The sequence below is a fragment of the Diceros bicornis genome, chromosome 24 (assembly GCF_020826845.1).
Source record: "Diceros bicornis minor isolate mBicDic1 chromosome 24, mDicBic1.mat.cur, whole genome shotgun sequence".
Classification (NCBI taxonomy): domain Eukaryota; kingdom Metazoa; phylum Chordata; class Mammalia; order Perissodactyla; family Rhinocerotidae; genus Diceros; species Diceros bicornis.
The window spans coordinates 2,342,037-2,364,367 of record NC_080763.1 but is presented as its reverse complement, the minus strand read 5'-3'; the positions used below and the strand labels follow the sequence as shown (position 1 = coordinate 2,364,367).

At 47.3% G+C, this 22,331-nt stretch overlaps 1 protein-coding gene and 1 long non-coding RNA gene across 16 annotated transcripts in view; both read left to right on the top strand.

The window, feature by feature from the left end:
• Positions 1 to 22,331, top strand: part of LOC131420733 (ral guanine nucleotide dissociation stimulator-like) — a 396,596-nt gene that overhangs the window by 1,044 nt on the left and 373,221 nt on the right. For 5 of the 15 annotated variants that reach the window (XM_058566895.1, XM_058566890.1, XM_058566894.1 and 2 more), the window contains exon 3: positions 97 to 413. In XM_058566895.1, the coding sequence (XP_058422878.1) occupies positions 97 to 413 (317 nt within the window). Of the gene's footprint in view, positions 1 to 96; positions 414 to 582; positions 1,152 to 1,179; positions 1,396 to 1,769; positions 1,874 to 3,962; positions 4,047 to 4,447; positions 4,547 to 5,118; positions 5,269 to 5,511; positions 5,634 to 5,842; positions 5,934 to 6,268; positions 6,293 to 13,933; positions 14,005 to 22,331 lie in introns of those variants that run through there. The other 10 variants (XM_058566879.1, XM_058566887.1, XM_058566883.1 and 7 more) reach the window with 9 other exon arrangements.
• Positions 14,052 to 20,545, top strand: LOC131420747 (uncharacterized). Its single transcript, XR_009223658.1, has 3 exons — positions 14,052 to 14,076; positions 19,086 to 19,227; positions 20,380 to 20,545. It is a non-coding gene; the product is annotated as an uncharacterized LOC131420747 (long non-coding RNA).

Genomic DNA, 22,331 nt, shown 5'->3' with positions numbered 1-22,331 from the left:
GGTATTCCCGGAAGGGAAGTGGGATCTTTCCTGTGTTTGGAAGGACACGTGGAAAGTCAGCTATGTGGGTGAACCTTTCCCTTTATCCCGCTGCAGCGCCAGCTGCAGAGCTCCAGCCGGCGGCAGAAGCAGGGCAGTGGACAGTGGTGGAGGTAGAGCTGGCTCCAGCTCCGTCAATACCACCCCCTCTAGCGCTGGAGCCAGCGTCCCCTCCCTCAGCAGTGTTGGAGCTGGAGCAAGGGCCCACGTCGGCTGCAGCAGGAGTGGGAGCTGCTGAGCTGGAGTCACCTGGACCATCACTTCTAGTGGGAAGTCCATCTCCACCTGTGGCCATTAAGGAGGGTGAGAAGAAGCCTAACCTCACGGCCTTCCCTCCTAAGCTGGTGGCGGAGCAGTTGACCGTGATGGATGCGGTGAGCAGCTGGGCTCTCAGGGCGGAGGGGCAGGCCTTCCCTCTGCCATTAGTGCCCCAGACCTGATCCGGACTCCTATGACCTGGGCCCAAATCCTGGCGCTCCCCCTTACCAACCGTACGACCTGGGCAACTTTCTGAACCCCCAAGGCTTTGCTGTCCACCTGCAGAGGGTAGAGATGGACACTAACAGGACCTGCTGCACAGAGTGGCTGTGCCGGCTCCATGAGGTAGAAGAGACGGAAAGCTGCGTGGGGCCTGGCCCATCAGTGGGGGAGGGGAACTCACTGTGTGCAGCCAGGTCCCTGGTGGCCCAACCGGCTGCTCAGGAGGCTCAACAGCCTCAGCATTTATTAGAGACCTGATGTGTACTTCACTACAAGGGAGACAGACAGAGCCTGTGGTTGTAGCTGCCGCAGGGGAATGTGCATCAGAATCGGAGTGGGACCAGAGCAGGCATCAGGGTGGTGGAAGATGCCCCCTTGGGATGAGCCTAGTTGAGCCACCGTCTGGAGCTTGGAGTTAGCCAGGACGGGCTGGGTGCAAATGCCCCCTCCCTTCCCTGCCAGTATTGGGTTCTGGGTCATCCTGTGCTGGGTGCCCACAGTGGACAGAGAAGAAAACCCAGGGACTCTCACAAGGCTCAGACCACATCCTGAGCTTCCTGAGCTCCAGCTCTAAACCGTGACCCCTGTGCGGCACTTTGGGGGTGGTAGACACGGAGCTGGGGTGTGGCAGGGCTGGATGACACTCCCCCTGTTCCCCAGGAGCTCTTCCGGAAGGTGGTGCCCTCTCAGTGCCTGGGCTCCACCTGGGGCAAGAGGAACAAGCCCGGCAATGAGCACCTGGCACCCACCGTCCAGGCCACCGTCGACCACTTCAGAAGGGTGGTCAGCCTCGTCGTCACCACCTGCCTCGGGGACCCGAACATGACAGCCCAGGACAGGGCGAGGGTGGTGGAGCACTGGATCCAGGTGGCCCAGGTGTGCTGCGGGAGGCCCAGTGGAGCCCCTCTCTGGAGCCTTGGGAACCGCCTCTCCACCTTTATCAGCTCCCAGGATTGCAGTGTGTGGTCTAAGCCCCTGCACAGTCCCTAGGCCCTTCCTGCCAGGGGCCCGCTGACCTTGACTCCAGGTCCCAGTGGGAGGATGCTCACTTCCTCCCTGGCTCCTTCCCTGGGTTGAGCTAAAATCCTCCTCCCTGTGAGTGTTACTCTCTGGGTCCTAAATGTGCCCTTCTGGGGCTCCCTGAGCATCTGTCTCATCCAGGAGGGGAGTTTTAAATAGAAGGGGACTGAAGCTAGAGCAAGCGGGTCTCCAGCGCCCCACCTCACAGCTCATTCTCTTCCCTTCCCCAGGAGTGCGAGATCCTGAAGAACTTCTCCTCGCTCCGTGCTGTCATCTCTGCTCTGCAGAAAACCTCCATAAGCCACCTGAAGAACACGTGGGCGGATGTTTCCCGGTGGGTAGGCCCCTCTCCATAGGAGGATCAGGGTGGATGGGGGATCTCTCGTATGTCTGCCATTGCCCCCTCAGTCACGTGGGAACTCCTGGGAGGCAGCAAATGCTGGGGACAGGGCCTGGGCCTCGGTGGGGGGTCTCTAAGCCTCCCTGGGTCCTTAGTGCACCAGTTCTGCTTCAGGACTCAGTTTTCCTAAATGCCAGGGTTGAGCCACATTGGAGATTTTCAAGTGTTTATGGCAACCGAAATCTACGCCCAGTTGAAACTCAAAGTGGTCAAAACAGAGGTGCTCTGTAGAGCTGGGGAATGGAGACCCCAATGACCAACAGGAGAGTTCCCTCCCCATCCCACGAGACCTTAGCGCTCAGAGGAACCCAGTGAGAACACTCCTCCAGTCTGTTTGAAACTCTCAGGTTTGCAAAGAAAAAGAGTTTGCACTCAGACTCCGCACATCATTCCTAAATTTATCCTTCCTTCTTTCCCCTCCCCTCAGGGAGAGCTCTAAGAAACTTAAGGAGCTCTATAGCCAAGACAAGTCTTTGAGCAGAAAACTGATGACCAAGTTAGAGTGGAGGCTCGGGGTCTGGAAAGAGAGGAGGGAGGTGGGAGGAGGGGGATTGGAAATTCTGTGGTTTTGATTGTTTCCCGCTTGAACGTTCTCTGAAACATTCATGTCTATCTTGTCCAGATTAACAAACAGAGGGATCTGTTTGGTCCATGGGTGGGCGGGGTGTGGTTTGTGGGCAGGAGGCCCTGGTCATGGGACACAGTGGTGTTGGCTGGGCTGTTCCAGGAGGAGTTGCTGAGCTGGCGCCATCAGCAGGTCTCTGGCTTCCATGCACATCCATCCTGATGGATGTAGCTTCTTCCAGGCTGTTGGGTGTTTGGGGTGGGTTTAGCCCTCAGCCTAAACCTGTCCTCAAGAAGCCAGCTCCCTGCCGCTCCTTCTGTCTTCACCAAGTCTCAAAGTGGAGGGCACCCTGCCTACCCCAAGTTTGGGAACGACAGGAGATTCCCATGGCCCAGGTGGACAAACAGTCTGCTCATCCTTGGGTCTGAACATCTGGACCAGAGAAAGATGTGTGTGCATTCTGTGACTCCCCATTGGACCCCTAGAGCAGTCACTTGAGTCAATCACAGGAGTCTCACCTGAGTGCCCAGTTGGCAATGACATATGCCACAGGTGGCTTATGTGAAGAGTCTAGGCAACTGATGGATTCTTAGTGGATACTGCTGAAAGGACCTTGGGATCTGACGTAAATGAGGAAACAGAGCCTCCTGTCACTCCCCTCCCTGTGGATCAGAGTATGCACCTTGGGTGTCCGGTTCCCGAGTGGATAAAGAAAGAGTTCAGGGCAGGGGAATATCCTGAGGGGTTCCTTGGGGAGGAGAAGGCGTTGGCATGGCCTCTGTTCCACCGCGGGGGCCAGACACTCCATGGGACTGGGGCAGGCAGGAGCCACTCAACCAGACTCCCAAGACACCCCTTCATCTCCATCCACGGCTTGGCCCTGGATCACGCTTTGAGAGCTCAGGGGACAGTACTGTGGTCAGTGGTGGGGCGGGGGTTAGGTGAGGATGTTGGAACAGGGCCTCTGGCTGGGAGGGGCAAGCGGCCTCTCCTCTGTGGGCCCCTGAGCTACTCACTGCCCCTGTTTGGGCCTCTGCCTCCTCATCAGGGAAGGGAGGGATGTTGATTGTGTGGTGCAGGCCTCATAGGGTGGTGATGAGATAAGAGGGAGAAAAGAAATGTGGGAGCTTTCCGCCTGCTCCACACGGAGGGGTGAGGGCGAAGACAACGATGACAGTCATATGCCACTGAGTCCTCAGGAGAACCTGTAGGGTAGCTGGAGTTCTCAGACCTTCCAGATGAGGAAAGAGGATTGGGGAGGCCAGGCCACAAGCCCAAGCTCACACTCAGAGTGAGAGTTCGAGCTGGGCTTGTTCTAGAATCAAAACACCTTGGAGGATGGAGTGGCATTGCTACCAGTTGACTCGAGTCAGATGTCCAGGGTCGGAGGCCAGTGGTGCTGGAGAGAAATGGGGTGAGGGGAGTATGGCCCGCTGACACTGTCCTCGACCCTGGCAGGAGGGGCCCTCCACGTTTGCCCCCCCGGAGATCATCCCCCAGAGAGTGCAGGAGAAGCAGCAGCAGCAGCAGCAGCAGGTGAGTGTGCCTGTGGGGGAGGGGCTCTTCCCTCCCAGCTGGAGGCCTCAAATCAAGAGAGGAGGGCCCTTCCTCCTGGTGCCACAGTGCCTGAGTCCCCCAGTAGAAGTGACCAGGAGGGGGGCCTGGAAGAGCTGGTGCAGGATGGGTTGTTGTGGGGAGGATCGGGGACCGCATACCCTGTGATTTGCCAGAAGCTGGCGCTGGGAGGTTAGGAGCAGGAGTCTGGTTTTATTGGGCTGTGAAGGGAGGAGGAATTGAGGGGAGGCTGCTGAGGGTCCTAGGCTGCTCCCCGTGGGAACCCTGGGGTGGGCCAGGAGACTGAGGGTGAGAACTTTTCAAGGGAGGGTCTGCAGAGGGTCGACTTGACAGCAAAGGCTCATCTCACCCGAACCCCCATGTGACAGGGTGTCATCCCCTATCTTGGCACTTTCCTCGGTGACCTGCTGATGCTGCACCTGGCGATGGGTGATTATCTCGAGGTGGGTGAACATGGGGACCAGGCAGGGAGGAGTAGGATCCTGAGCCTGGGGATGCAGGAGCCCCCGAACTGAGCTCTGAGCTCTCAGCAATGGGCACTTCTCTCACGAGAGCCTTGCAGCTGCCCCTGGGAGCTGGGGCATCAGGCCCATCTTAGGGATGAGTGAACAGAGGCTCCGTCTGAGACACCCATTCTGGTTCCCCAGGCTGGGGAAGATCAGAGTTGCCTGATGGCAGAGCTGCGTGAGGTTTTATCTGAGCTGGACTCAGCCTCTCCGTCCCATGCTGCCCATGGTGAGAGAGATGTCGGGTCCCCCCAAGTCAGGCAGCACATAAGTGGCTGAGCAGTCCCCTCTGCCTGAGGCCTCAGCCTCCAACTCTGTCATCAGAGAGGGTTGTGCTGCCAGGTCCCTCAGTGTCACGCCCCTGTCCTCCTCCTCTGGAGCCCAGAGCCCAGCCTAGGTCCAAGTCCTGTTTTCTCTGGATCCCCGGCTCCCTCTTGGGACCTGGCAGTAGTACAACATGATAAGAGGTGGGCATAGGGGGCTACTTAAGCTAGTGGGCTCTGTCTGATGGACTCTGGCTGTCTGCCTTCCAGGGGAATGAGATCAACCTTGAGTAAAGGACTGAAGTAAGCAACTGTGGCACTCCCTGCAGGGGAAGGGAAGGAGGTGGAAATCAGAGACCCTCTGGGCAGAACAGCCCCTGGCTCCACCCCCTGTATCTTACATTGAGTGGAAGAGTTTGATAAGGGAGAAGTGGGAGACCCATCCAATTGTCGGGTGGGTTGAGGGGAGGATGGCTTCAAGGACAACATCCTGGAGGAGGGGCTGATTATTCCCATTCTGAGAACAGGTAGAGCCTGGATGGGACTGGAGGGAAGGATGGTTCCCAGGACTGGTTCCCTGCCCCACTTCTCACCCCCCACAAGGCCCCTGCAGCATCCCCCACGCAGGCCCTGTCTGCATCCTCTCCTTCCCTCTGGCCCCAGGAATACCGAGTCATGAGGGAGATCCTGTTGCTCCAGGTGGCTTCAAAGAATTACAACCTAGAGCCCGAGGATCGATTTGGGGCCTGGTCCCAGGACATGAAGCTGCTCAACGAGAGTGAAAGGTGAGGTAGGGCAGGAGTTGGGTGAGGGCAGGAGTGGACTCTCCCTGTTGGCCAGTCCAGATAGCATGTGTCTATGGCTCCCTGGTCAGCCCCAGGTCTTATTGTGTTGCAACCTCTGGGACACCCAGACTCCAACTGCTGGGCAGGCAGTGGGGGGACACCTGAGGTGTGACTCCTGGTAGACTCACAGGTCCCTCTCTCTCCTGTAGCTACAGCCTGTCCTGCCAGCTGGACCCCCAGGCCTAGTTGGCCTGCAGAATACTCAAGGCTCAGAAGAACCGGCCACCATCAAGGTCAGGGGTGAGTGAGTGTCTGGGCTGGGGGGACTACTCCTAGGGTTTCAGTAAAGTGAGCTAAGCGTGGCCTTGGGAAGTTGGACAGCTGGCACTGAGATCCCAGCTCCACTACTGAGCAGTCCTGTGACTGGGGTGACTCTCTTCAGCTTCCTGAGACTCCGTTTCCTCTTCTGTGAAATAGATGATACTAAATGATCGCTCATGTGACAGGGACAAATGGGGTACTGGTGGCTGACAGCACTGAGCACAGGGACTGGAGCACCCAATGCAGTGGGGACAGGTTGCAGGGCCATGATTCTGAGGGACGCCCTTCGAAGATAACCCGACTCTTCTACTCAGCCCCCAGGCCCCAACACCGAGCCCTGTACCCGTGGCCGATCACAGCCCCATCCTCATCAGCATGGACACAGCTGGGACGCTTGCGATGCACCGGGCCAGCTCCTCCCACCTAACGGGAAGGGGAGAATTGTAAGCTGATTCCTGGGGCCTCCTGAGGCCCAAGAGAGTGGGGACGAACCCACCCCAGTTCCCTGATATCTCTACCTCAGCACCTCATCACCCATTGGGGAGGGACAGTAGTTATGTGTTGTAAATAATAAATGCCATATTTGAATATTGTATTAAAGTCCTGTTCCCTTTACAGCCTGGGAGTTGTGGTGTGGTTCCATTGCTTTCTGTAGGCATGTAAGGGAGACACAGAAACTCACATTTCTCCTTGAATCAAGAACTCTTCCGGGTCATCAGCTTATTGTACGTGGGAGAAGGGAGAAGGGCCAGGCCCTTCCCTGGCTAGTGGGGACATTCCCAAGTGCCCCTAACCCAGAGGACAAGTTCATTTCAGTATCATTCAGCTGCTCCCAGAGCAGACACAGCCCGCTGCCCGTTCTCTTGGGATTTAAATGTTGAAGGTACTTTCACAGGCAGAGCAACAACCACTGAAATGTGGGTGTCTTTAAAACAGCACTACCCAGGACCATGTCATGTCACAGGCAGGGGCTGCCTTTCTACATTCTGGAGGAAGAGGGAATAGTTTCTGCTTCTCTTGTGGAGGTTTCTTTTGAGCAAATTTAGGAACTTGTAGTTTTCTAGTTCAATCTCTGGAATTGCATCAGCTGTAAGTGGGGAAAACAATGTAAAAAGATCAAAACTTGCACAGGGAGAGGACAAGGTCCGAGGAAGGTCATTTGCAAATGGTCTAAAAGCAGGCAGGACTCTCCCTCCTCAGGCCTCTCTAGGGTCTCCGTGTTCACCACTGACCTAGGTTTGAATCCTGCTGGCATCCTTGTCCAGGACTGTGAATTCCTTTTCCTGCTCGTTTTGAATCCATAGGGAAAGATTTGCGACACAGCTTTTAAGGCTACCGCAGGGCCTTATTCCATTCACATGACTGCTTTCTGTGAACTAGGATTTTCAGCACCCCTGCCTTCCTTATGCAATACCCTTTAGGGCAGAAATTCCCCAGAAGGTCTCCAGCCTCTCTCTCAGGTTCATCCTGGCTCCTCCTCCCTGGCTTGGCCTGATGGTCATGGGTGAGCTCTGCTTTGACAGGATAAGGGACCACAATCCTGGACTGTGAGTGACCCTACACTCTCTCTTGCTGTCCAGGGTGACTTCTGATCCCATGTCATTCTGAGGTCCATGATCTCAGACAATCTTCCAGTTTATGCACTCAGTGTTGGTGTTACCATCTCGTCCAAAAGGGGCAATTGGGTCCGAGCCCTTGAAGTGTGTCATCCCTGGGTTGCTCTGTTTTTTTCCCCACTCGTGCTGTGGTTACATCACAACCACCTGTTGGGGTGTGATTTCTGTTGGGAGCTTTGAAAGATGAAGCATGAGAGGGGTGTGGGGTGTCCAGCAGGGAATGCCACAGCACTGATGATCCATGGACATGCATGAACAGCCTTATCAATTAAAATACTGAAATGTTTCCCATCTAGTGTTGAACAGACACTGCTCTGAGCTCACACCGAGAACCCACCCCATGACTAGGAACTTTCAAAGGGTTACCACGTGGCATTTTGAACCTCATCCCTTAGGAACACCCTGAAGACAAGGGCCAGATGAATTGCTTGGCACTTGTGAGTTATCCTCTCCTTTCTGATGCCTACAAGTGTCACCTAGACACACAGGCTGGATTCCTCCAGGAAGCTTCTCAGGACAGCCAGAAGCTGAGGCTGAATCCTGGTTCCCAGCATCCCAGACCCTTCCTGACATGGCACAGCCATCTAGTAAAGTCTTTTGGTAACAGAAAGACTGGGAAGGCTGTAATTCCCTCCAAAGAGAAAGAGAAGAGCCAATAGTGAAAGCTTGATCCCTCACATAGAAAATTAAATCCCAACAAGCAGTGGGTTCTTCACAGATTACTGATGCTGAAAAGGTCTCTTTTGATGACAGCTCGATCCCCCAACTGCCATGTCCATCTTCATGAATCAAATTTCCAACACATATGGATCTAAAAACCTGAGGGAAATCTGGTATTTCCTTAGATGCAACTCTGAATTAACATGCAACAAAGAACATAAAAATGGAGACCTAGAAGTAAATATCTAATTTGAGGACATAGACATAAAAGCAATTTTGAAATAATATTTTGTAATCTATTGGAATATTACACAAAAAGAATAATCCACTTTAAGTAGGTTTTACTGTGACTGTGAGGGGAAAAACTGAATAATCCCCTGACGTTGATAACTTGCTGCTGACTTTCAAGTACAAATAAATAACGTAAATAGTAAAGGAAGAGGAGAGAACAGCATGAAAAAGGAAGATCTTGCTCTCCTCACCTGAAACCCAACCTCTCACCTCAGAAAGAAACCGCTGTCAATATTTTCTGTGTCACGCAGTGGAGTTTAATAAAAGTATTGGTATATGTTAAAGTTTCAAGAGCTCAAAGCAAGGAAACATTAGGGAAGCTGCCAAGAGACCTCACTGAGATGCCTGCTTCATTTCATCTGCTCTCTGGACGTCCTCCTTGGCCCCTCACTTTCTCTGCCTCGCTAGCAAGTCTGTCTGTCATCAGTGCTATCACCAGTCTCTCTCCTGTGCTCTTCACTGCCCTCTGCTCCTTCTTGATACCTTCCTCAGTCACCAGAAATTGTTGGCAGTGGAGCTGTGGAATGCCCAGATCAGCTCCTGGAATCATCTCTGCCAAATCTGAAGACCGGCAGGAGTGGGCATGGGACCTGGAGTGCAGACCATCTATGAGCACACCTGGCAGGGATTCACCTGTGTGACTAGGTGCAAGTTTTTGCAACGCTTTGGCAAGATTGAAAGGACTTACCAGTTGTCTTGCACTGCTGCAGGCCTGGAGTCCTTGTGGTCTCTCGGGCCAGCAGACCTGGTGGGGCTGGTCCAAGGTGTCCTCCCAGAGATCTGTCATTGCCAGGATGGGATAGGATTCTAGTAACCGGCCTCTCGAATATGTCACTGGACAGCCTCAAAGGGATGGAGATGCTTAAACCAGGCTTTGGTTTAGACTGGTTCCCACAGTCACGCTGCTTCCTCTGTGAAGACTATCATCAGTGACTATCATCCTTCTTTTCCTCTTATTCTACAAAAATAAATCATGAAAGTGGGTCAAATGATAAAGGAAGCCTGCCTTTTTAGGACAATTATCCTGACTGTTTTGTACTTCCACCCTCCCTCTATCCTCTGGGGATAGATCTGACCTGTGTCCCGGGATGTCATCAGGCAGATTTGCATCAAGAACAGAACGCTCAAGGTCAAAACTCAAGGCTACTCCAGATCATTTCTCCCCCTCCATTCTGTTAATACCCCCTCCTTGTTTGAGTGTTATTCTATTCTCTTCTTGTCTTTGTCAATCTCAACTGCACAAGTCTTGGCACTCCCTCTCAGGACAGTCGGTCCTCAGTCTTTTACTAAATCCCAAATCCTACCATTTCTGTGTTTTCTGACTACTCATTTGCTTAATCCATTGACCACTTGGTGTTCATAGAAGTTAAATCAACAGTGACATTATCAACCACCTCTTTTCAGCGACTTACTCCCATGTCCCAGATGTTCACATAATCCAAATGGTTATGTTCAAAAGTAAATAATTCAGAAAACATATTCACCCACCACAAATTACTGATCTCTAACATTTTTATTCAAACACTCATGCAGTAGATACCTGTCCCTCAAGATCAGAAGTAATGCCAGATCACCAATCCTCACCTTAATTTCCTCCTACACCTATCAATCCTGGATTCCATGGACTATGATCTCAATAATTTCCTTGGAATAATAAAAAATTCCTTACCACTAATTTATGTTGTAAACCTCCAAACCCAGAAGATCCCGATTATCTGCCATGCCGTAGCTACTGCTGGCCTTATAACAAGCTGAAGAAAAAGCACGAAACATGATCTTTTGGTACCCCTGTAAATACAAAACCATCTGCATCAACTGGGAAGCACCCATAATGCCTGGAAATTTTGTTCTCTTTTTTTGTGTTGGCTCAATAGGAAAAAGACAAATCAATTAAAAAAATCGGCAAGGGAACAGAATAGACTTTTTCCAATGAAGACATACAAATGGCCAACAGGTGTATGAAAAGATGTTCAGCATCACTAATCATCAGAGAAAGCAAATCAAAACCACAATGAGCTATCACTTCACACCTGTTAAGATGGCGATTATCAAAAAAACTAAAGATGACAAATGGTGGTGAGGATGTAGAGAAAGGAACCCTTGTGGGAATTTAAACTAGTACAGCCATTATGGAAAACAGTATGGAGGTTCCTCCAAAAATTAAAACTAGAATATGACCCAGCAATCCCACTTCTGGTGTATACCCACAGGAATTGAAATCAAGGTCTAGAAGAGATACCTGCACTCTAATGTTCATTGCAGCTAATTCACAATAGCCAAGATACGGAAGTAACCTAAATGTCACTGATGGATGAAATGGATAAAGAAATGGAATATTCGTCAACCTTGAAAAAAGAAGGAATTCCTGCCATTTTTGACAACATGGATGGACCTAGAAGACATTATGCTAAGTGAAATAAGGCAGACAGAGAATGGCAAATATTTCTATGTGAAATCTAAAATAGTCAAACTCATAGAAGCAGACGTTAGAATGGTGATTGCCAGGAGTTGGGGGGATAGAGAAATGGAGAGCTGATGGTAAAAGTTTACAAAGTTTCAGTTATCAAGATAAATAAGTTCTGGAGATGTAGGATATGGCATAGTGCCTACAACTAACAAGACTGTATTGCATATGTCACATTTGCTAATAGAGTAGATATTATGTTAAGAGTTCTTACCACAGAATAATAGTAATAAAGGAGGTGAGAGAAAACTTTGGGAGGTGATGGATATGTTTGTGGCCTTGATGGTGGTGACAGTCTCAAGGGTGTACACTTACGTCCAAATTCATCAAGTTGTATATGGAAAAGTATGACATCATCATTGATTCTTCTTCACCTTGAAATACGCCATGTCCTCATCACAAGAGAAAAAAAATTGTAACTATGTATCGGGACGGATGTTAACTGGATTTATTGTGCTGATCATTTCAACATATACTCAAACATTGAATCATTATGTTGTACCCCTGAAACTAATTTAATGATGTATGTCAACTTTACCTCAATAAAAAAACACAACAGACAAAACCATTTGGATTTTGTAAATGAGTTCAGTGAATCCCTGAGACTGCCCCATTCCCATATGGGAGTTACAGGAAGCAGAGAGGATGAAGGAAGATGGAAGAAAGTTGTACAAAACAGTATTCAAATTAAAATCATTTAAGTTGCTATCAGCTCCTTGTGGCAGAGTTCTGTGAGCACTGGTCTTCTTTCACATTTTTCCTGGAAAAGCATACTTTCAGATCCAACCCATAATAGTTTCATCATTTGCTCTAATAAGACACTTTCAACTTAATAAATAAAACCAAAAGCATCCCTTATGTATGAATAAAGTTAGTGAACTTCACAGAGAAAAGAGCATATTTGCACAATCTCAATAAAGGAAACAGAAGAACTGAATGATGATCGAGACTCATCCAAGCTTCTCTTTGAATGCCAGTGAAACCAGGTTATCTTTTCAAGGATGTGTGTAGAGCTATCAGCTTTGGAAGATAGAGAGAGTGGCCTCCTCTGGAGCAAAGGGCAGGCTCGCTTACTGCCCAGTATAATAAAAATAACAACCCCCAGGCCAAAGATCAGCAGACCTCCTGCCCATTATCAAAGATTTGAGTTAGTTCCTTGAGCTCTGAGATTGTGCAACCTTCTGCATGTCACCTGGCCCACTGTGTATCACCCTGTAGGAAGTGGGATTTAGTGAAATGGTGCAAATTCCGATACTCTGGCCACTGCTATTGCTGTGTCATCAAGTCCTCTGTCTCTGACCCATGGGTCTCGTGTCTTTTGCCAGCATCTGTAAGACCATGGTAGGCTAACTTATTGGTTTGCAGGTAAGGTAAAATATCAGACCTTCCACAGTTCCTGACAAGCCCTTAAAGTAACTAGTAGTCTTAGGAACAGAGAGCTTATCCAGAACAATATGCATGGATGGTCTTCATAGTAGACGTCATAAGTCTCCAAAACTTCAGTAAGTCTCTCTGACTTCTTTTATTTCTACCCCAAGTAGAAGCAGAGGCACCAAGCTATTACAGACCTAGGGCTTGTGCAAGACACCTGGAGACCTAGTGAACAGAAACTTCCCATGGGGAGCAAAGACAGATGGGCATATTTCCAAAATGGACCCATGTGCCTCCCGATCATCCAAAAGCTAGTACATAATCTTAATTTATGATGATTTGATTCATTAAATTTTTGTGATGGGTCAAAGATACACTTCTAAGAGGAGTGAGGCACATGGCAGTTGTAAGCAGATTAACACATTTGGTGAATATCAAACTCTGAACTAAATTTAGTGTTCTAATCAATTATAAGGTACAATAAATTTACTTAGGTAGATTAAATGATATTTAATGGTATGCCTGATTATTACTCTGCAATAATGAACAAACAGCTCATGTAAATAACTATAATTGGTCTTACTTTAAAATATGATAGTCAGGGGCCTGCATCGTAGCTTAGCGGTTAAGTGCACGCACTCCACTACTGGCGGCCCAGGTTCGGATCCTGGCGCACACAGACCCACCGCTTCTCCGGCCACGCTGAGGCCGCGTCCCACATACAGCAACTAGAAGGATGTGCAACTATGACATACAACTATCTACTAGGACTTTGGGGAAAAAAAGGAGGAAGATTGGCAATAGATGTTAGTTCAGAGCCAGTCTTCCTCAGCAAAAAGAGGAGGATTAGCATGGATGTTAGCACAGGGCTGATCTTCCTCACACACACACACAAAAATGATAGTCAAGACTGTTTGAGATAAGCTGGAGAGAAGGAAGGGGAGAAATATAAAAGGTAGCTGCTCTGAAGCCACTCTCTAGACCCCTGGATCTACATGTAACCCAGGAGATCGAGGCAGATGGCTGTGTGCCTAGATCCTCCTGCACTGTGGTTCTCAGGGATGTCACGGGGCTGAAGCAGCTTCCTGAATCGTGTTTACACATCCATGTGTACAATACCCCTGACCATGGGGATGAACCACCATTCAATCATCCCTTACACCCCTGTAATTAACAATTAGATTTCAAAATCATTGTATCATTACATGATAATTTATTCCTCAAACCTGTAGGAGGCCGAGCTAAAAGAAAATCAAATTTCAATGGCTTATTTTCTTTGAAGGACCAAGATGTTCTTTCACACTTGGAATCCGGATTAGAGGATAAATCCATCAAATCAATGGAAACAACTTAAGAAATGGGCAGAGGGATATTTCATTCATATATAGACAGTGTGAATTGTGGCAAAAATAGAGTGATATTTTAAAAAAATTAGAATTTTTTGAAATTTGTAGATATTAAAGACTTTGTTCTGCTTATACTCCCTTTGGTTTACCAAATCAAAATCACTCTTTAATGGGCATTTCTAGCATTGAGTGCTAATAACAGCAGCTTTTTAAAATTCTTATTTTTCCCAGGTCAAAGACCAAGGGCAGAGGTCTTCCAGAAGTCAAGTCTAATCTACCTATGGATGTGGCAGACTTAGCTATGGATGTGGCAGACTTAGCTATGGGTATTCAAGGCAGACATTGTCAGCAGAACCACATCTCTTCACCCATAGGTGAGTTTTTACTAGTAATCACAGAGACTTGAGGCTATCAAAAGAAATTCTTTATTAAGAACCAAAGTTATAGATTCCTATCTTGGGTTCATTACTTTGAATTTTTGACCCAAATCATATATATCTATTGGACCATATTCAATTCTATGATCTTTAGAAGATGCAGCCTACAGCTGAAGGAAACAGATACGACACCAATATCTTATCCTCTCTGAAGCCCAACTGAGAGCCCCTGGAGTCAAAAGTTTTCAAGACACGAAAAAGTCATCCTTCTTCTGAACAGAGAAAGTAGAGGCTATTCAAAGACTCAACTTTAAATTGTTAACATGACTTGTTAGAATGTGATGGAGCAAGCAGAATACCTTCTAAGTTTCATGATTTTTCTCCAGAATACTGAGATGGATGACCTTGAAGTGCAGTTTTTCCATAAAAGTCTTTATTCAGTGATAAAATTAATTTCCCTATAAAATAATTCCCATAAAAATGTTAAAAATATATCATAGTCTCCGACTAAAAGGAAACAAAGCAAATTGAGCGGTTGAATAGCAGTGTAATAAATTCCATACAAGGATCTTACTGCAGCATTATGTATAATAGTGAAACTGGATATCATCCCATCTCTATCGAAGAAGAAATAAACAGATCATGGTATTCCTGTTCTTTGAATACCTCTAAAACGTCTAAAAAGCTAAGTTAGAGTGACGTGCACGGATAAGGAGAGACGTCTATGATATATGGTTTGGGAAACAGCAAATTGCAAAAAGATGCAGTTATGTAATTTATGTTAAAAAAATCTTTATGTGTATTTATAAATTCATAGGAAATGTCCAGAAGGATAAACTCCAACCTCTTAACAATAGTTCCTTCTGAGTAGGGGAGCCAGTTTGCAGGGAAGGGGATGGAAGGGGAAGGCTTCACTTTACTCAACAAAGATCTGTGTAATTTGACTTTTTTTACAGAATATATTTCTTTCACAATTACAAAAATGAGTGATGTGACCATTGGTGCAGGGCAACTGTATTATGTTCACTAGTCTCTGTAATGTATGTTACTGCACGGCAGGGACTGTAGGAGAAGCCCAGAGGAGCAATGAAGACAAAGAAGACATGACACCTGCAAAAAGTCGGTGGAGTATTTCTACATAACAAACCTTCCTGGTGAATGACAGTCAGTATCTTCCACTGCTCCAGCTCTCGCAATGAACCTAGAACCTGCCCAGGGTAAGCCTGAGGACCACGCACCGCTAGTCCACTCCCTTCCCAGAGCCTGTTTGTGCAGGGTGACTGCCATCAAGCAGACAATGGACTCAGGATGGGGCGTGTGCCTTGAGGGGGTCTGGCAGAGAGGCACAAAGTGGAACACCAGCTAAGTGCACACTCCTGAGAGGCAGAGTTCCAGGAGGAGACTCAAAATGTACCAAGAAACTGTGTGAAGTGAAGGAAGCTACTTGACGTCTCTGAGCCTCAGTGTCCCCCCCTGTAATATGTGGATCACAGACCTACTTCACAGAGCTGTTGGGGAAGATACATAAAAGTGCCTGTGACAGCCAGTGTCCACATTATTAACAAAGTCGTATCCGAATTCAAAATAATCGATGAAAAGAATAATCTTGATGAGACCAAAGACGAGATGCCCAGCTTCGTAAGCAGCCCCAGCAGCGTGAGAATGAGAGGAGCTCCAAGTAAGCAGGGTTCTTCACAGCGCCACTAGAGACGATGAACACAGGCTACACCAGGATAAGGGGCTGTTGTACAGGGACTCATGTAGTGAGGGTGGATCCCTAAAGACGCTGTGGAATACAGTTACACACAGTGGCTCCTAGGAAACAACTACAAAGCAATCAACACAGCAGATAGGAATGGGAAGGAGGCAAGCAGAGGAGGGTCAGAGCCATAAAATATGACGGAAGACACTGCACCATGATGAGCGCCCAGCTCTGTCAACAGCTGCTGTGGTTGTGCCAGGATATCAAACGTCTGAGACAACAATTGTGGGGACTGCTGGGAGCACAGTGGTCACTGCAGCCACACCCCAACAGCAGTGCATCGGAGCACACAGACCCTGAGACTTTCCTCAACATTAATCCTTGTTTCAAGATGATGCATATCCTCATCTTACAATGTCTCTTTCCAACATTTGTGTAAGAGTGTCATCAGAACCCCCTGAAGAGGGCACAGGCCAGTGTGGGATGGAACACTGGGGACTAGGGGAGTGGCACTACACCTGACCACATGGACTATCAGTTGGGCCTATTGAACATGAGAGAAGAACCCGAGGATGTGGTCTAACGAGAATTCCCCGCCTTGCCACATTCAGAGACACTACAGAGTTTCTCTTCCGTTCTTTACAAAAATGTTAAAGAATTCACTTGTCACTAATTCATAAAGAGGCAATTCTTGACAAAGTGACAGGGTCCAGTTTCCATGACCAGGTTTTTCAGTTGTTTTTTTTTTTTTTTTTTTTGTGAGGAGATCAGCCCTGAGCTAACATCCGCCAATCCTCCTCTTTTTTTTTTTTTTTTTGCTGAGGAAGACGGCCCTGGGCTAACATCGGTGCCTATCTTCCTCCACTTTATATGGGACGCCGCCACAGCATGGCTTGCCAAGCAGTACTTCGGTGCGCGCCCGGGATCCGAACCAGCGAACCCCGGGCCGCCGCAGCGGAGCGCGCGCACTTAACCGCTTGCGCCACCGGGCCGGCCCCTTCAGTTGTTTTGATAATATGCCACATTCAGGAATCGGAAATGTAACCTATTGGGCTGTGTAATATAAACAAGGACTTTTTTCATGCAGATCAACGCCCAGATTTTTAGGGAGGACGTAAATCATGAAAGCTGCTAACCACTCCTCCACACCTTTCACTAAAACTTTTAAGTTAATTTACCAATATCAGGAAAAGAGAATTTGGCAATTCAAGTTTTTTGTTTCTGCATTCAAGCATACAGTACAGTCAAGAGAATGAGCAGAAAAAAATTAACAAGAAGGTCTTGGTTGCATTTCATCTTTTGCAAATAAGCAGGATACTTTATGCTCTGTTCCTTTCACCAATCTAATCAATTTTTAAAGAATACGGTACATCTGACTATCCCTAAGCATGTTTATCCTGGAACCTTGCCAGAATCCAAAGCAGAGATGTTAAAGCTGACGGGTTTCAAATGCTGCCCAAGTGCTGTCTACCTTGAACATCCCTCTCCCAAAGCTGGACCACCGGTCTCTTCCTGAGGGATGAGAGTCATCACCCGTGTCCCTGAGAGACTGGCCACTCATGCCTGGGCTGAGATTAGGTGATCAATCAAAAGGGCAAAATGCTTAAGCTATTCTCATTTTAAGGATGCTGTTTCAGAGGCCTCTGCACTAGAATGTGTTGATGAAAACGTTCTACTGGATACTTGCCTGGGAAATGGGTTGTTCTCCTCTGCTCTCAGAGGCTCCTGGGGAAACCAATGATTAACCTCATGGATGCCTCAACTTCCACATCTGCAAAAAAGGCAAGCAACAACCAATGTTACCACCCTGCACAGTTCTTAAGTTGTGCTTGCAAGAGGGGCCACAGGAGCGAATTTCTCTCAAAAGATGATGAAATGATTGCACTTTTGCTGGAGAAGGCAGAGGGCAGCAGGCAAAGTGGAAAGTTTCTGGGATGTCAAACCAGTTCCCATAAGCAATTTAGAGAAGCACCTGGCCCTGGACTAGGTAGGAGGCTGTGGAAAGACCCACAGGCATGCAGGTGGGAGGAGGAATCAAGCAGAGGAGTGAGGCGGTGGAGACGAGGCACGAGTCCAGCTTCTATTTTGGACAAAAGCAGTTGCACTCTGCAGGCCCGAGGCTGCCCATGCAGCCACCACAGCTTCCTAACTCACTGGTCCCGCTCGTCCCATCACATCCCTCTGAGACTCAGTCCACGTGGAGCAGGTGAAGAACCAGAGTCCTAAGCCCAGGGCAGTTTGGCCCTTGGCAAAGAGCACACTGCCCTCCTCCTCTCCCCAGGGCTAAGCACCGCCCCATGCCCAGAGCATCCTGGGAGTTGTAGTCCTGCAGCCCTGCAGGCTGCTGGCTGGGAGCGGTTAAGAGACAAAAGCTCCCAGCATGCACAGCTAGGGGGCCCAACTCCCTCATTGTCCCTCCACCACTGGGCCCCACTCTGCTTCTCCACCCCACCCTCTACCCTGCCTCTTCTCTATACCATGCCCACCCTCCATGCCCTGTCCACCACCCAGAGTATGTGCAGGGTGGTTGGGCCGCATCCCTTGAGACAGTACTCAGGTAGGGGTGGGGCTCACCAGCCTGGCTCTTGCTGACGATGCTTGCAGCCCTCGTGGAAGCTCCCTGGCCGGTATTTGAAATGTAAATTCAATATCTAAAATGGAAATACAGGGTGACTGGGATCCTGGAATTTGCCTTTTCAAGGCCACCTGTCCTATCATCCCCTCCATCCCTCCAGGCTGCCGTGATCCTCCCTCTGGACTCCATGGTCAGGGTCGCTGCAGAGATCCTCTTTGGAACTCGCCTGCAAGAAGGGCCCATACCTTGGTCAGGCATCTTAGAAGGACTGCCCTGAGCCATGTTATAAAAAGGAGAAAACATCACAGTGGGCAGCCCCAATTCCTGCATTATACAGACAGGAAACTCAGGTGCACTTGTAAGTGACCCCTAAGCCACTTCAGGGGACCACACGCATGTCCCTTCTCCGACGATGCACGCAGGCTTGTTCACTGGACTTCCTTATCCAAGTGTGGACCTCTTGTTCTCGTTAACACAGGCAACAACACCGAAACTTCCCGTTGGTCCTTCCCACAACGTTAGGCAAGTTTGTGTAGGAAGGTAATATGCAATTTCTGCTCTACTATAGGACTGGCTCCTTGGGAACCAGTTTTAATATCCCTTTTTAAATATACCCTCAGAATCACAAAATAATTAAGAAAAATAATTTGTTGCTCTTGGGCGTTATGGTGATAATTCTCCTAAGTCATTTTTCCATTTAGCTTCTCTGATTGACTCTAAATATTACAGGACCACACCCTTCTCAGACTGGGATGCACAGCTCCACTAGTTTGCAGAGAGGACGCACAACAGCAGAATATCCGTGGTCCAACTTCTGAAGCATCAGTATTACCACAAGATTTGGAAGAAGCAAAGTTATGTCATTTCCAAGGTAAGGAATTAAAAACTTAAAACTAATATGAGGTGGGAAAGTCATATGCCATTAATAGTTGTCAGTAATCTGTGCTTGAAATGTCAGACTTTCTCTGAGAAAGAACTCTGAGACTCTATTTCCCATTGTTTTAAATAGGAAAAATTAGAAGGCATAGCAAGTCTATCGAAAAATCCTACCAATTTCCTAAGTCATGATATGGCACCTAGATATGAGTTGCGAACATCGTTGCTCCTCGTTTTGTTCCTCATTCAACCCAGTCCCACAGGTTTTGAGTGCATGCTGTGAACAAGGCACTGTGCTAGGTGTCAAGGCCTTGGTGAGCATCATCGTGGGGGTGGACCTTGCTGGGAAAAGATTGCATCATAAAAACTCAAAGCCACACCACTTGCCAAATTGAGGCAAAAATGGAAAGACCCAGGGCGCCACGCAAGGGTGAGGGCATTAATATATACTTGGGAATATTAAAATCCATCTGATAACGTCATGAGTGAATGTGTTCCACTTTAAAACAAAACACTGCTGTTATTCTGAGATATTGAGTTAGTATCTTTGTGCAAATATGCAGGATTTAAAATATTTGTTGATGTATAACATGAGTACAGAAATATATGCAGAAGTCATCCATGTAAACCTCAAAGAATTATTACAAAGTGAACACACTCCTGTGACCAAGAACTAGCACCAGCTTCACTCAGGCCACAACAATCCCTTGTTCCCTCCTTCCTCCCCAAAGGTAACCGATATCTTACCAGCGAACACTGTATATTGAGTTTGTCTTCTTATACAAGTGTTTTATTACGGAAAAATTTAAACAGTATACAAAATAAACAAAATAGCATAGTAGGCCCATCACCCAGCTTCAACAACTACTTATCGTCTGCCATTTTTGTTTCATCCACACTCCTTCCCATTCCCACCTGACTTTATTATTCTTTTAGTCCTTTTTGTGTGTGTGGTGGGGTAAGATGTACGCACACTGAAAGGCACAAGTCTCAATCATAAAGTTTTGGTAAATAAACATGCCCATATAACCTTCACCCCTTTAAGAATAGATTATTTCCATCACCCCCAGAAAACTCCTTCCTGTTCCTTCCCAGGCAATTTTATCCTTCCCCCGAGGCAACCACTGTTCTGGTTTTTTCACCATAGGTTCATCTTGGCTGAAATCATCCCACGTGTATTGTTTTCTGTCCAGCTTGCCTCCCTCGGCACGAGGTGGAAGAGACTCACCCAGCATGTGTGTGTCAGCGTTTGCTCCTCTGCACGGCTGAGGGCTTTCTGCTCTGTGGATGCCCCGCAGTGCGCTCGTCTTTCTCCTGGGGGTGTGCAGGTCATCTCCTGCAAACATTCTTATACAAACCCTTTTTGTATGCTGTTTAATTCCTTTATTAGCATTTAAGTGACACACCTTTGCAGTTTTTAGTGGTAGGTCCAGATTACAGTATGCATCTTTAACATAGCACAGCCTACCTAGACTCAATAGTGCACCAGTTTAATCAATGTAAAATATAGAAGCCTTGCTACAGAACAGTTGCATTTACCTTTGTCTGTCCTTTGTGCTATTGTCATAAATTTTACATCTACCCATGTTATAAATCCCACAATACAGTGTTATAATTTTTGCTTTAAATAGTCATAGGTCTTTTAAAGAAATTAAGAGAAAAAAGTTAAGTATTTGGAGGGAGATGTTTTGAGGATCTGCAGATGTACTGTTTCTTCTTTAAGTTTCACTCACAGTTTTTGCATTCATCAGTCAGTCTTGCCCACAGTAATTGTTACTGTGGTGTTCTAGTGGCGATTTTCTATTTCATGCTATCCAGCCGCATTTATTATTTGGAATTCTGTGAGGAAGATCCCCCACCCCTTCTTCCTTTCTTTCTCTCTTTCTCTCATTCTATTTTCCCCCTTTTTTTCTTCTTTTCTTCCTTTCTTATGGAGTCTTTTTTATATCAGTATAGACTCATGGATATTTATTTTATTCTCTGGGTAATAATCCAATGCTACCATTATTTATTTTGTTGCTCACAGTTTTCCAACTTGAGCCATTGGGAAGTCTTTCAGATTGATTCCTTTTGACACATCTCATCACTTTCTGTGTTTTTTCTTAAAAGAACTTTCCTACTTTCTGGCACTACAAGATGCTCCAGGCTCATCTTGTATTTTCCATCCCCAGCCCTAGTATTAGCCATTTCTCCAAGAAAACCTGGTTCTTTTTGTTGGAGAATGATATTTAGAAACCAAGATCTGGGAGCTAGATGTGCTCATTGATACTAGGGTGTCACTGCTTCTAGACCCTCTCAGCAGAGCTTGGAACTGTATATATGAATATAAACTCTATCTATCAATCTATCTATCTATCTGGATAGATATATGAAAAGAGATATGGATTCATACTGATACTTCCAACTCCAATACAGCACCACAGAGTTTATTCTAGCATTCTCCTTTTGTTTATTTGTAACTTTTTTCACCAACAGTGAGAAACTTAACTCCAGTTAGCTACAATATATTTACTAATGTGTCAACTAGTTTCAGAATCGCTAATCCATACCCTTATGAAAAACAAATTTACCACCTAGAGTACAGTGTTTGTGTCCAGTACTTTAGTTTTACAGTATCCCATCAAAACACTGTCTTCCAAAGTTACTTAGGTCAGGACTTTTCATCCCCACCCCTTCTGTGTGGTTATGTCACATGTTTGTAATACAGTGACGTTCAATTGTCACTGCATTCCATCTGAGTTCCCCAGCATGCTGATTGATTTTTAAAATTTGCAGAGTAAAATTCACTCTTTGAGGTGTACAGTTCTATGGGTTTTGAAAATTTTATGGCCATGTCTCCAAGTCCACAGTGCCACACAAAGCTGTTTCTTTCACCCCCAAAATTCTCTCATACTGTCTCATTGTAGTCAACCCCTTCCCCCACTCCATCCCTTGGCAACCACTGATCATTTTCAATCCCTGAAATTCTGCCTTTTCTAGAAAGTCATATAAATGGAATCATATACTATATAGCCTGTTGAATCTGGCTTCCTTCATTTAGAGATATGCATCCAAGATTCATCCATGTTGTCGTGTGAATCAAGAGTTTATCCTTTTTAT